At 34.3% G+C, this 14,340-nt stretch overlaps 1 protein-coding gene across 1 annotated transcript in view; it reads left to right on the top strand.

Annotated features, from left to right (window-relative positions):
* LOC147066745 (B-cell receptor CD22-like) overlaps positions 1-14,340 on the top strand; it is a 41,738-nt gene that overhangs the window by 12,826 nt on the left and 14,572 nt on the right. The window contains exons 7-8 of the mRNA XM_085954670.1: positions 2,275-2,383; positions 3,292-3,449. Coding sequence (XP_085810796.1) covers positions 2,275-2,383; positions 3,292-3,449 — 267 coding nt within the window. The remainder of the gene's footprint in view (positions 1-2,274; positions 2,384-3,291; positions 3,450-14,340) is intronic.

Consider the following 14,340-nt stretch of genomic DNA (forward strand, 5'->3'; position numbering starts at 1 on the left):
CATGGTCAAAGAAGAAAAAAGTATTACTCTGTAATGCTTACATAATATTACGGTCAAATCAAGAAATATAAAATAGATACACACAATAAATTGTGAATAGGAATTTGAAGTACAGAACTGAGGGTTAATAAATTATATAAGAATACAGAAAGAAGTGAGGGTGCTACATTGGAAAAGCTAATCTGCACTCTACCCCTCTCTTTCGGAGATATAGATAGAGAAATATATGTCTGATCTGAAAGTCAATCAAATCAGATGATAATAATCAAAGTCTCTGTCGTTTTTTGTGTTTCTACTGGGTAAATTTTTGAAATGGACAAATTACAATATATTGAAAACGATTATTTGAATATTCCTATTTATCTTGTCAAATTTTACATTTTCATACAAAACTGCACAATATTATTATTTAGTTTTCCCACCGGACTACATTATAGCTATTTTTATTTTCAGATGACGATTCATGTATAACTCACGGGCCAGATAGTCTCCAACTCCGAAATATTAACAAAACTATGCATGGAAATTATTTTTGCAAAGCGAAAACCACAGCGGGGTGGAGTGACCTGAGTATTAAAAAACAATTCGTCGTACATTGTGAGTATATTTTTACTATGTCGACCTCAATAAAATAGTTGTACATACATTATTTTGAAAAATACTTCTGAGAAAATATATTATAACCAATAGAAAAAATCTTTTTGAAGCCACTCTTTCTCATTCTTTCTCATTTACTTTGAAACATAATAAAACTGAAAAAAAAGTAATTAAAACATATCCCACGTTTTGTCCAGTTTTATACACAAAGAGCTGATTTTTGCCTTGACTACACTTTCTTGTCCGTTCATTTATAAAGCAAGAAAATAGTTTTTGCTAGTTTTAATGATACTATTATTGAGCACTTTCTCTGTTAAACAAATTGGCATTTAAATCTCAAAAATGCAATGAGCCTAATGATTTTGCCGTGTACCCTTTAATTGTGCCAAATTTCTAAATAATATTATATTGTTGTATTAGGTATATTTAGGGATTGCAACGCTGAATGAAATTGTCAATACCAGTTTTTCGATATTTCCGATTAAATACCGGTATTAATACCGGTATTTCTTAAACATTAAAAAAACAGAAGTAAGTGCTTATCAATAAATATAGTTATTATTCTTTATTTTATTATTATTTTTAAGCAAAAACCTACATACCTACATTTATTATGTTGACATTTAAAAATATATATTGATCAATTAATCATAATAATAATTGTAGAACTAGTGATTTTTTACAAATAATTTGAATATATTGATAATTTTAACTAAAGCCCTCAAAAGTTCATTAAGTGCAAATACGTCCGGCTGCAGGAAAAGCTTCTTAAATTCAACGCTTGTACAGTCATCAATAATAATTATATAATAATTGAACATTTTTGTGACGGATGTTTTCTATTTAGAAATAATATTGTGATAATTCATCGCAACAATTTCTTATATAAATATATTTTTGATTAAATTTGTTTTATTATTTTTTCACCTCTGTTGGATTCACTCAATATATTTGCATTTTAGCAGCACATAACTTATAATTGATTTTCAAAAATCTAAACGAGTGTGATTTCCTAATACCAAAAATTCCGACATTTTATATTTAAAAAACCGATATTTAGGTATTGATAAATATTGGAATACCGGTATTGCAATCCCTAATTATATTGCATACATTTTTAGTGTGTTTACGTGCTTTAGTATTAAACTAGCACTTATCTGGTACATTTTCACTTACACACTTATACACAATACATACTTCATATTACTGTGTATGGTAGAAAACATTCAGAAAAGATCCCTGTTTTTTAACAAAACGTGTGTTGACGTATAAATAAAAATCGTCAAAGCGTCCATTAGTAATAAACAATTCAATACAAAAAAAAAATTGCGTTAGAATTATCGAAAATCCCAAGTATATAATAATATTATTTAATTTTTTTTTCGACCATGTCCGATCATATGGGGCTCCACAGAGTAGAGGTTTGTATTAACAGATTTTGTATTTTATGAGAAATGGATGTCAGCCACTTGCTCATCCTATTAGGTCCATACCCAGACTCACACACAAATTGGAAAACAATATGTGTACTTGCCAGACCCAGGATTCGAACCTGGGACCCACGGCGTGATAGTCCAACGCTTAAGCCGCGCGGCCACAGTGGGCGTATTATTTAATAAATACCTAAATTCCCGATCTAATTTTTGTTCCGTAATCATAACTGTTGTATCTTTTTAGATCGCCCTGGACAACCACATATCACTTATTTACGACGTAATATTTACTTCAACGAGACTATCAATCTCACTTGTAACCTTACTGATGAAGGAAACCCAAAAGCAAACAGGTGAGATTGGTTATTAATAATAATTAATACGAAATTCTACTCAATATTCAAATAAATTATTTATTTGTGTAAGGAGTTCGTTATATTAGTATCTACTTTAGTAATAAATAAAATAATAAGTGCTGAATTTTGTCATACGGTAATGCATACCTACTCATATTTAGCACAGTTCAATTAGTGTATTAATTGAATGTGCATTTACCTGACCAGCGCATGTATTCTATACACATGACTGCTTTCGGCCACTACGGCAGCTATCTAGGGTAAGTTTGTATCGAAGTAATTACTATTAGCACTTATTGTAACAGTTACAATAAGTTAGATGTAATTGTTACAATAAGTGCTATGTTTTGACAGCACCTCTTTTGGCTGTGGTAAATTTTAGAGCGAGATAGATAGTTTTGACTGTTTAGACTGGCAACTTATTGCAATTGTTACAATAAGTGCTAATACTTCGATACAAACCTACCTTAGATAGCTATCTTATGTATAGAATAGATGCGCTGAATCCACTATGTTATGATGGTTTGTTATTTATGTTAAAGCAGTTTCAAAGTCCACACTCGTCTTCAGAACGATATCTCAATAGATCTTTTGGCCTGTCACAAAACTATTTTGATGAATTTAACTTCTGCTAAACTCTAAAACTGCTAAAAATATAGCACCAGTATATATTTTGAATTGAAACATTTTTCGTTTTTGATCTCCAGATTACTTTATACACTACATGAGCCACCTAGCGTTCACAACGTCACACGATAATAAATGATCATTTTTGACAGATTAACAGACTCGCGGATTCCGATTTATTTTTTAGTTACTTCAATGAATATCACGTGGTCAATAGTTTTTCCTGTTTATATGAATGATATGTAGGTATCTAAATAGGAATTAATATTTATTTTCAGGTACATTTGGAATTTAAATTCTCATGAAATTGTGGGAAGTGGACAAACTATAGAAGTTAACGCGTCGACAATGGAAGAGCAAAATAATTTCACTTGTCAAGCAGAAAATTTAATTGGTCCAGGGCCAGCAGCTGAACTCGTGCAAATAGGTGTTCTAAGTCAGTACCTACTTCCATTTAAATGTATTTTATCCTTTATCAGTATAATAAAATATCTACCTACTCAAAATTTGGCCACATCAGATGTCCCTGGCACAGATTGGACCCCAACACTGAATAAAAAAATGAGTGGTGGCTGTAAGATGGTATTATTCTCGAGTGTGGAGAAATATGGGATGTACTTAAACACGTGTTAAAAATGTATGTTATTTTCGATATTTACGTCTTTATCATAATATGCGTTAAGATTTGTCACGCACCGAAACGAATCGCGCAGTCAATATTGGCATTATTTGAAGACATGGTGAGCTTTGTATTTCTTGCGTTAAATAGCATGACAATTAATAAAGCATAATATTATAGCAAAACTTCGTTCAACGTTTTAGTCTACAGGTGACTGACTTTCGCATTTTTATGTTATTCATCTACTACTACACCACCTTGAACAATGGCGTAGAACGTAGGTAGTGCTAAAGAACTGGAGAACTGGAGAACTGGGAACTAAAGACTGGCCATGGGAACTTTGCGGCCAAACTGCAGGGGTTTGGTTTGGCAAGACATGGGTCGGGTTGCTCATGTGGACACGACCAGCAAGACGCAGAGCACGTCCTATGGGACTGTTCACTTATGGGCCCCGAACGTTGTTTGCTCGGGTCCGACCCCATTCGGGCCCAATAGGAAACGCGGACAAGGTGGCAACCGAGGCCAATTTTGCGGCCTTTACTAAATTCGCCAGAGCGTACGGAGAGCGGGACACTCTCGACTCCCCTTGCGACTCTTCAAATTAAAGTCACTCTAATAGTTGCCATATAAATAATTAACATCATGCATTCGCACTTCGGTGCAAGGTTGCATCACCAGTCCCGTGCGGCTCTGCTCGATACAAAATGAGGTCTTAAATTCTTTGATCTGGCACACGTAAGGGTTATATTAGGCGGCCGCGTATGACGTGGCTGCAAATTTTGCGGCCTTTACTAAATTCGCCAGAGCGTACGGGGAGCGGGACACTCTCGACTCCCCTTGCGACTCTTCAAATTAAAGTCACTCTAATAGTTGCCATATAAATTAACATCATGCATTCGCACTTCGGTGCAAGGTTGCATCACCAGTCCCGTGCGGCTCTGCTCGGGACAAAATGAGGGCTTAAATTCTTTCAACTGGCACACGTAAGGATTATGTTATGCGGCCGCGTATGACGTGGCTGCATATACATAACGGGTGCGGAGGTGGGAGTTTTACACACCATGTTTTCAAAAGCATGTGTTTTTATATCGTGATGGGTACATACCGAAATTTTCTTTAATAACAATGACAAAGATTATCGATAGACCAAAAAACGAAGTGACGGTCAATACATTTTCCCACAGTCACTTTGGAATTAAACAAATCATTCACGTCCCTCGCTTTTTGCATCCAGTCTCGATTGTTTCTAAGTTAAAAATAACGAAAGACATAATTTTCTTTATTCACGTAACTCAAAACTATTGCGTATAACATTGTATGTATTGATGAAAACTCTTTGGATAGGTGCCGGAACGCTGCCTCAAGGCACTCCAGTTTCACATCACTGACCATGATATTGCTAGCACCCACAGAATGTAACACAATCGCCCATTAATGAACAAATTATATTAATTAATATCACGTGCCTTTACTGTGTAATTGTTTTGAAACTAAGTTATTTTTGTTCAATCTACTTTAACAAAGTCGTTGTTTCAGACTATACACCATCTTCGGAATTAATAGTCATCAATACCTTTGTATTTTGGACCTATGCCTTATGTATCTTAATTAGTTTTTTTTTTCATTTTCATGATCAATTTTCAGTGACGTCCCTAGACAAAATGCCGCCCATAGGCAGTGCCAAAATGCCACCACATTTTTTATACGGTACTTTTTATCATCGTTTCATGACTCCAATATCTAAGAAATGTGTTGTATGGATACATTACTAACAAGATATATACCACTAAATCCAATTTAAATGCCATCTCTGATTCAATAGACTATATTGTGCATCTACAGTTTCAGATAGGTACATTTAAAAATACACTTGACAACTTCCAAAACTCACGAGTGACTGGTAAATATATTTGGATAAATTTTAAATTAGGTATGCACGTGTCATTATTGTTCACCAAGAACGTGACATCCAAAGACAACGGAAGTAAACTAAACATCGCGAACCCAACAAAAAATCACTGTTAAAACATTTATAGTACCTAATTAATAGGTACAATTTGTTTGCAACCAGCTGAATTTTTTAATGGAAAGATATTTTCGTTGTTACTAAGTTTAGGTACCGATTTCTATGCCTAATGATTCTTCTCGATTTGCCGCCCCCAAGCGACGCTCAATCTGCTTACCCCCACGGGACGTCACTGTCAATTTTCATGTAACAAAACTGTATTAATCAAAAAATATAGGTAATTTTAATTAATTTAAATTTCATAAATATCAACTGTAAACGTTACTTGTATAGCACGTGTACAAGTCAGTACTTTGATAACAGACGGTTATAACTGCAGTTTTTTACACTGTTTAAGTTTTCTTTCTCAATATGTTTCAAATTGCACATTCTTTAATGTGGCAAAATCGCACCATCGCAACTAAACTGCCACAATCCAAAAAACATCAAACAGAGAAAATCAGCTTTGAAGTTTTTACCTTTCACATTTTTGTACTGTGTTGAAATATGTGCAGATATTGAATGAAGTTTTGACTTGAATTTAATGACTTAGAGATATGAAATTTTTGGTACATATACTATGAACAGGCAATGAAACATAGTAATTAAATCAAAACATGTAAATTTGGATTGCGAGGGTAAAAAATATTAGAGCTGCAACTTTATTATAGGTCACAAAGTAACGTTAAAAAATATCTGCATCTGACCAAATGTGCAAAAAAGTTGATATGGCAAAAAGATAAATTTTATCTGCTTAAAATGCAAGACAAATAAAAAATCAAACTTTTTAAAAGAAATGATTTGAGGTTTGTGTTGGAATGCTAATTGCGCTTATTTTGATATAAAATACTTCAAAATATCTTTTAAACTAACTCTTGTCACACTGATTTCAAAACTTTGTTTTTGCTCTCCTGTCAAATTGTGTAAACAGAAGTTATAACATAACCGTTTGCCATCGCAGTACCAAAGTATAGACGGACGTGTGTGTGATATTATTGCACAAATACTTTGACTGTACGAACGACACGAAAATGTTTGAATTTCAAGATTGATTACTTGCGCTATATTCAATAAAGATTGCTACATTCTTAAATCTTACGTGCTATTTATTTGATTAAAAAATAGTAAAATCAGTGGCAATTTACAATATATTTTTAAGATTATTCAAGAATCAGTGACAAAAAATTGCAGAGGTTCTAAACAGTATTTTTCACAGCAAATATAATAAATCAAACAATCTACGATTATTTCAAAAGATATCTGTAAATCGTAAGGATATATTATATTTTTTAATATTTTTATAAAACGAGATTTATCTATTCTGTCCGGCTACTATATCATATTATTATCGAGTTTTTTATAATATAGCTATTATTTTTTTTGATTTATTTAGAAATTAGATCTACAAAACATAAATTATTGCAATTTTTATATACTACTTACGATAATTGATAATCAGTCCGTGAGTAGTTGACTTTATTTTTTAACACGCGAGACGTCATAAATTTTCATACATCTTTTCGTACATCTTTTCGTACATCTTTTTTTCCCACATTCGATTGTAATTATAATAGTTAAAAAAAAATCATTCCAATTCAAAAATATTATTAAAAACAGCAATAAATTTGAATTTAGTACCTATTCAAACCATTAAGATTTCAGAGATTATATTATGTGAAATTAGAAAAGGTTTTTTAAAAATCAAAAGAGGTACTGAGACATACCGTAAAATTATCGGCTTAACTTAATATTACTAAGGACTATTTCTCAATAGATTGTCGTTAGATTGAGAACATTATTCCTGCCATATTTCAGCTCACTACCTTGAGCGATATAGTTAAATGTGTGTTTAAATATTATAAAAATATTTCTCTGAGCGACACAATATATTAAAAAGTGTAACGTATGCTCTTAATCAATTTCAGCCACACCACAGGTTGAATTAATCATTGATAATGAACAACCCGTAAAACTCGGTGATAAAAATGGAGTTTCCTTTAGTTGTATACTAGTAAGTGGAAATCCGAAAAAGTTCGAGGAAGTTATTTGGTTACACAATGGGATAAATCATAGCGAACATTTATGCAGCCCGGAAAAAATAGGTATGATTTTACCTTAATTAATTAATTGTATAACTATTATATACATTATAATGTCGTGGGACGCAGATTCGAATTCTGGGTCTGGAAAATATACATATTATTTTTCAATGTGTGTTTGGAGTCAGAGTATGGACCTAATATGTTGAGCAAGTGGCTAACATTCATTTCTCGTAAAAACATTTATTTTTTAATAATAACCTCTACTCTGTGGAGGCCCATATTATGATCTCATTAGGGTCGAACATGGTCCATAACACATATTTATATTAGATTATGGGCATATTAAATAAACCGTGCACATTCTACGTGAATGCAGCGGGTCTATTCTATACAAAAGGCTGCTTTCGTCCGCTAAAACCGCTAACTAGGGTATGTTTGTATCAAATTATTAACACGTATTGTAACAATTATAATTAGCCGGTATTAATTGTTGCAATAAATGATATATTTTAACGGCATGCCCCCTGCCTGTGCTAATATTTAGAGCATGAGCGATAGAGGGAGAGCGAGAGAGAGACAATTTTGACTGATTAACTGATTACAATACAATTACAATTATAATATTTCGATATAAAATGTATGCAACAAATACTAACACATTATCACGTTAGCACGTTAGCGGTCGATAGTCGCCTTTTGTATAGAATAGACCCGCAGGACCGACAGGTAATTGCTGAGGATCGAAAGGAGAGGAGGGAAGCGCTATCGAAGTAGTTGGTGTGTGATATACCTACCAACTTTGGAGAGTGAGACAAGGGATATAGATAGTTTCATTATTTTCAGATGATTATTCATGTACAACTCTTGAACGAGATACTCTCAAACTCCAAAATATTGACAAAAATATGGCTGGAAACTATTCTTGCAAAGTGAAAACCGCAACAGGGTGGAGTAAACTGAGTAATGAAAAACAATTCGTCGTACATTGTGAGTATTTTTGAAGTTATACTTCTTTTGGCGCGTTTGGAAAAACAGATCAGAGTGTATTTTTGGCTTGTGACAAAGTTGCGCACAACACAATACAACACAATTTATTATTATGTTTATTAATTCTTATAACTATTATAACATTCTACACTGTTAATTTATATTTATAAAACTTTATTTATATTGTAGTGTATATTTATTTTTCATTATCAAGATTGTGTATCAAGATTTGAGGCTATATTTATGTAAGTATTATTTATGAGTAAAATTATATATCAATAAATAAATAAATTTTGTGAATGTTGAGTTGGTAAATAATTCAAACAATGGTACTTATGTTGTAAATTTATAAAATTTAGACACTTTATACACAAAAATACATATTTTTACAGTATAGGTTAATATTTGTCGTATATCTCATGTCAATTTGTTTATTAGCGGCTTATGATGATTGAAGACAATAATAATTATTATGTTTCATCACAAAAGCCAATATCACGTTTCAGTTAAACCATTAAATAGGCTATGTTTTACTTTTGATTTATAATAAATTGTTTTTGTTAACGAAAATAGTTGTACAGCCATCTGTTTAAGCAAAGATGGTCGAAATAGCACAGGTTTTGAGATTTTTTTTCCAAAGTAAGTACATTTATTCGCATGCATAATAATATTGCTGACGGTACCTATATCGATAAAATACCCTTGAGACCGAAATGAATATAATTATAATAACACGTCAATAAAATTTGTTTTTTTATTAATTCATCATGGGCACTTCTGAATCGATTATACCGCTCTATGGCAAAGATGAATTTTGGTGCAATACAATAACTATTTTTGTTTTGTTACGCCAAATAAGTATAACTTCTAACGCGCGTACATAAGTACACACATCGATTTTTTATCATGATGACTTTATTTAATTAATTATAGAAATATTTACTCATCATATATATATATCATATAAAGTTTATTGTACACCAAGCGACAATGATGGATTCTTGTTAGTAAAAAAATCGACGATAATAATATTTTGTTTTTTGATTGATTACCTAATTTGATTGTTTTGTTATGTTTACAGATGCTCCAATAATTTCAATACAAAATACCTCGAGCATTACAATACAAGAGTTTGAAGACATTTCATTGCCTTGTGATTATGATGCCAATCCAAAAAATTTAACTAAAATCAAATGGTATGTACCCAAATAATAATGAACATGACATTGAGTCCATTTCTAACGAATCCTACGAACACACAATGTGGATAGGAGGTATGCGAATAAACATCTTACAAGTCAAGCCTTTGTACAAACCGACATAGGTTCAACAGCAAGTAAATTACATTTGTTTGTAAACCTTTCCCCCATTAGAATTAATGCACAAGTACAAACATTTATTTTAAATAATGCTGTGTGGTGTCCAATCACGACAAAATTAACCAACAGCTATGCGGCTCTCGTGGTGCAGTGCGTAATGCGCTGGTCGTCCATCCGGGAGTTCGGGGTTCGATTTGAGGTGAGGTCAAAATATATTTACATAATCTAATATGTAAATTCCTCAAGCCTGGGAGTTTTGTCACTGTAAAAAGAAACAAATAAAAAATATATCAAATTTATTTGATATTGGCGAATTTGGAATCAAGGCGAATACTCTTCATTCTAAAGGAACCTATCGGAAGAAATTTACTACAGTTCATTTGTTCAAGAATCCCATCTTATTATTACATATCATTTTATGGTTATGTTTAGGTATCATTAAAATTTATTTCATTAAGGTTTCTCTTATGCAGCATAAAGAAGAATAGAAGTACTGTTCGGTTATCAGGAATACAGCGGAAAACACATTTTGAAAATAGCCGATAAACTGGATTATTTGTTAGGTTCACCTAACCTAACCTAACCTAACCTAATTTAACCTAACCTAACCTAACCTAACCTAACCTAACCTAATATCACTCCCCTCCATTTTGATATGTGTGGATTTTTCTCAACTGTCACTTTTATTTTTAGTTTTCTTTTTTATCGTCTGTATTTGGGATGAAGGTGGATAATTGACACACTGGAATGGTTTCGGAAACGACGAGGTTTATTTGGTGTTAATATATACTATATGGTTACATTTTTTATCATTTAATTCTACGGAGCGCAAAATGTACGCGTTCGCGATTTTGCTGCTTGTCGCGATCTGCCCGCCAAAAAAAAAAACCGTTGGACTCGCGAGCTGTGCACAATGCGACGTTGCCATACGTGTTTTTTTTGGACAATGTTGCCGGTCAGATATTATTTATTAGTGGTATTATACATTATTTAATTATTTTCGCAATCAGCCGTTATTATTTGTTGGCTTTGATACCGATTCGGGCGTCTCCAGGTACACAAAGACACACCCAAATGGGGACCATACGGGGGTGTCACAAGCGCACCTCTCTGGAAAGGCCCGAATGGGGTCGGGCCAACTAAGGGCTGATTACGATAGCGTGTGTAACTGGACAGTGCGGTGGCTTGATAAGGGGTGGTTGCGTCTCTAGACGTTGAAGGATCGAAGCCCCACCGGTACGTCGGCGGCCGGAGAGACTCGGATGCAGCACTGTAGCATAGTGGTTCGCGGTTCCCGGGCCCACCGTAAAGCTGCTGAGAGAGGAGGGCGTCGCGCCCAGCCCTCTCAACACCCTCGGACCGTCGGCAAACGGAGAGTTTCGGATGCAGCACTACGCCGCTTTGTGGGCGTAGTGGTTCGCGGCTCCCAGGCCTACCGTACGGGCGGATGCTGAGAGAGGACGTCGCACCCAGCCTTCCCAACAGCGACCGTCCGAAAATCAGTCGATCCCTCACGAAAGTGCATACCGGCACATTACTCGACCCCCTTTTTTGCTCGCTTGCCCTGCCGCGGCTATCGAATTACACGCACTGCACTGATATTATACTAATATAATATGCGAAAACTTAATTTTATACTTAAAATGACTTTAAAGTTTATAAAAATAATTTTAAAAATATATCAAGGCCCGAAATGGACCGGAATGCCATTCTGCCTCATACAACTGCTCCGGGTTGTAAAATTTTCCACTTCGAGCACTGAAATAACTTAATATACATCGCTTCCAAACACAAAACACTTAAAACTAACTAATCTATGATGCTAATGGCTGAGGATGCTGCTTGGCTGCTTTCCGCTGATGGAGGCTGCTTTGCTCAGCTGAAGAAGGCCGCTTTGTAGCTCTCTTCATCATGGTGCATCTGGGCCAGGGCTGATTGCAAGGCTCACAGACACGCTGCTGTTGACGAAGAGGGCTCAAGCGGCTGATGATGCAGGGCATTTGATGCCGTTTTCCCTCGTTGGAGCCAGGGTCTTGCCCGATACACTCGTCCGTGGGCCAAGTTCGCTGGCGGATGCAGTTGGTCGGGAGTACATCGGGAGCCATGACTTCGCAATCCGGGTGTTTCTGCTCTTTTCTTCACTGGCTTGGCTTTGGCAGCATCCTCTTTCTACTGCTTATTATTATACTTTGTTGAGCGCCACCAGAGGCAAGCCTCTGGATGTTTCTTCCTCGCCGTTTCCTATTCCGGTGTTTGGATCTCAGGGTTGTGTGTCCGGGTGAAAGAAATTCCACCTGCTTCTTGATTCCAGACGATCAAAATCAAGAAGCGTAGTCCCACGTTGACTGGGGCCACTTATCACTCCCCTCCATTTTGATATGTGTGGATTTTTCTCAACTGTCACTTTTATTTTTAGTTTTCTTTTTTATCGTCTGTATTTGGGATGAAGGTGGATAATTGACACACTGGAATGGTTTCGGAAACGACGAGGTTTATTTGGTGTTAATATATACTATATGGTTACATTTTTTATCATTTAATTCTACGGAGCGCAAAATGTACGCGTTCGCGATTTTGCTGCTTGTCGCGATCTGCCCGCCAAAAAAAAAAAACCGTTGGACTCGCGAGCTGTGCACAATGCGACGTTGCCATACGTGTTTTTTTTGGACAATGTTGCCGGTCAGATATTATTTATTAGTGGTATTATACATTATTTAATTATTTTCGCAATCAGCCGTTATTATTTGTTGGCTTTGATACCGATTCGGGCGTCTCCAGGTACACAAAGACACACCCAAATGGGGACCATACGGGGGTGTCACACTAACCTAACCTAACCTAACCCAACCTAACCTAACCTAAACTAACCCAAACTAACAAATAATCGAGTCTATCGGGTATTTTCAAAATGTGTTTTCCGCTGTATTCCTGATAACCGAACAGTACCAGAAGAATTTTTAATTATAAATGTTTATATTTTTTTAGAAAAAACCATATTATATAATTAAATATAAAATTCACAAAAATATGAATTGTCCAAAATTTCTTAACACATTAGAGAAAACTTAACATCTCCATTTCAATTATAAACATACTTTATTATAATGATATCCCATTTAAAGCATTTTTAAAATTGTAATATGCGTGCTGAAATGAAAATATTTTTCATTCCTGATTAAGGGCTATTACGTACATATTGATTAATTAAAACACTATAAAACGTAAATGATCAATACATTGTGTCAAATTGCAGGCTTGGTATTTTTCCCCTAGGTGATAGTTAGTGATGTAAGAATAAAAGTAGATTCTTTAACGAATTCATATTTCGTAACGTTTATTTGTCTTTTTAATGTTTTTAGTTACGTACTGATTACATTTTACTTACTAATAATCTTTTTTTCGATAACAACTTTACCTAGAGCATTCACCTTAAATATTCCTCGGTCGGAAAAGAGTTTGACAAGTCTGTAATGATTGCTGTAAACCAGTGTTTCCCAACGTGAGGCGTACGCCCCACCGGGGGCAATTTGAATTAATATTTGGTACATTTTTTTGTTCAAAAACGCATTTCCGAAAATATGTTTTTGATATTGCAACCATGAAATGATTTGTTGGTGAAAAAAAGAAATCGTTTTGATATCACAAACTGTGGAGAGTTAAGATTAAAATTGACCAAATATAATATACATAGGTACCTAGGTACTTATTTACGAAAGTTAAATTAAAAATCGTATTGCCTATGTGCATTTTTTATTTAAAGAAATTCATTTTTTTTTCAGATTTTGTTAGTTGACTATAAATTTTGATAGGGGCGGGGGGTGGAGATTTTTAAAGCGTTGAAGTAAGGCATGGCACAAATAAGGTTGGGAAACACAGTGTAAACGTAAACTGCAGATCAGAGCTGTAAATTAAAATTACAAACTAAAAATTAGTTTAGTAGGTTGCTATTTAAAGGTTTTAGTCATTTTTCAATTTCAGGCTTTATAGTGATAAAACCTTCATAGATATTCTAACCCCCGAAGACCCAACACTAATTATTAAGAACGCGTCAAGAAATAATATTGGAAAATATAAGTGTGCTCTGCAAAACACAATGGGATGGTCAGCATCATACTCAACCGGCGTTAATGTTGATATCAGATGTAAGGTCATTTTTTTCTTTTTATATTTTTATTTACAATAGATATACAATAAAAAATCGAAAATTGATTCGATTACTGTAGTGTATCCAATGACATTATTAATGGACGACGCACTCAATACAGTAGCTAGCAAGTAAATTCGCGCATTCGCATGTATAGGTAGACGTCACGCAATTTCCATTATGCGATATCACGCATCGGGAATTTATAGCA

The sequence above is a fragment of the Rhyacophila brunnea genome, unplaced genomic scaffold (genome assembly GCF_057557595.1).
Source record: "Rhyacophila brunnea isolate RB1 unplaced genomic scaffold, BYU_Rbru_1.0 scaffold_4, whole genome shotgun sequence".
NCBI classification, from domain to species: Eukaryota; Metazoa; Arthropoda; class Insecta; order Trichoptera; family Rhyacophilidae; genus Rhyacophila; species Rhyacophila brunnea.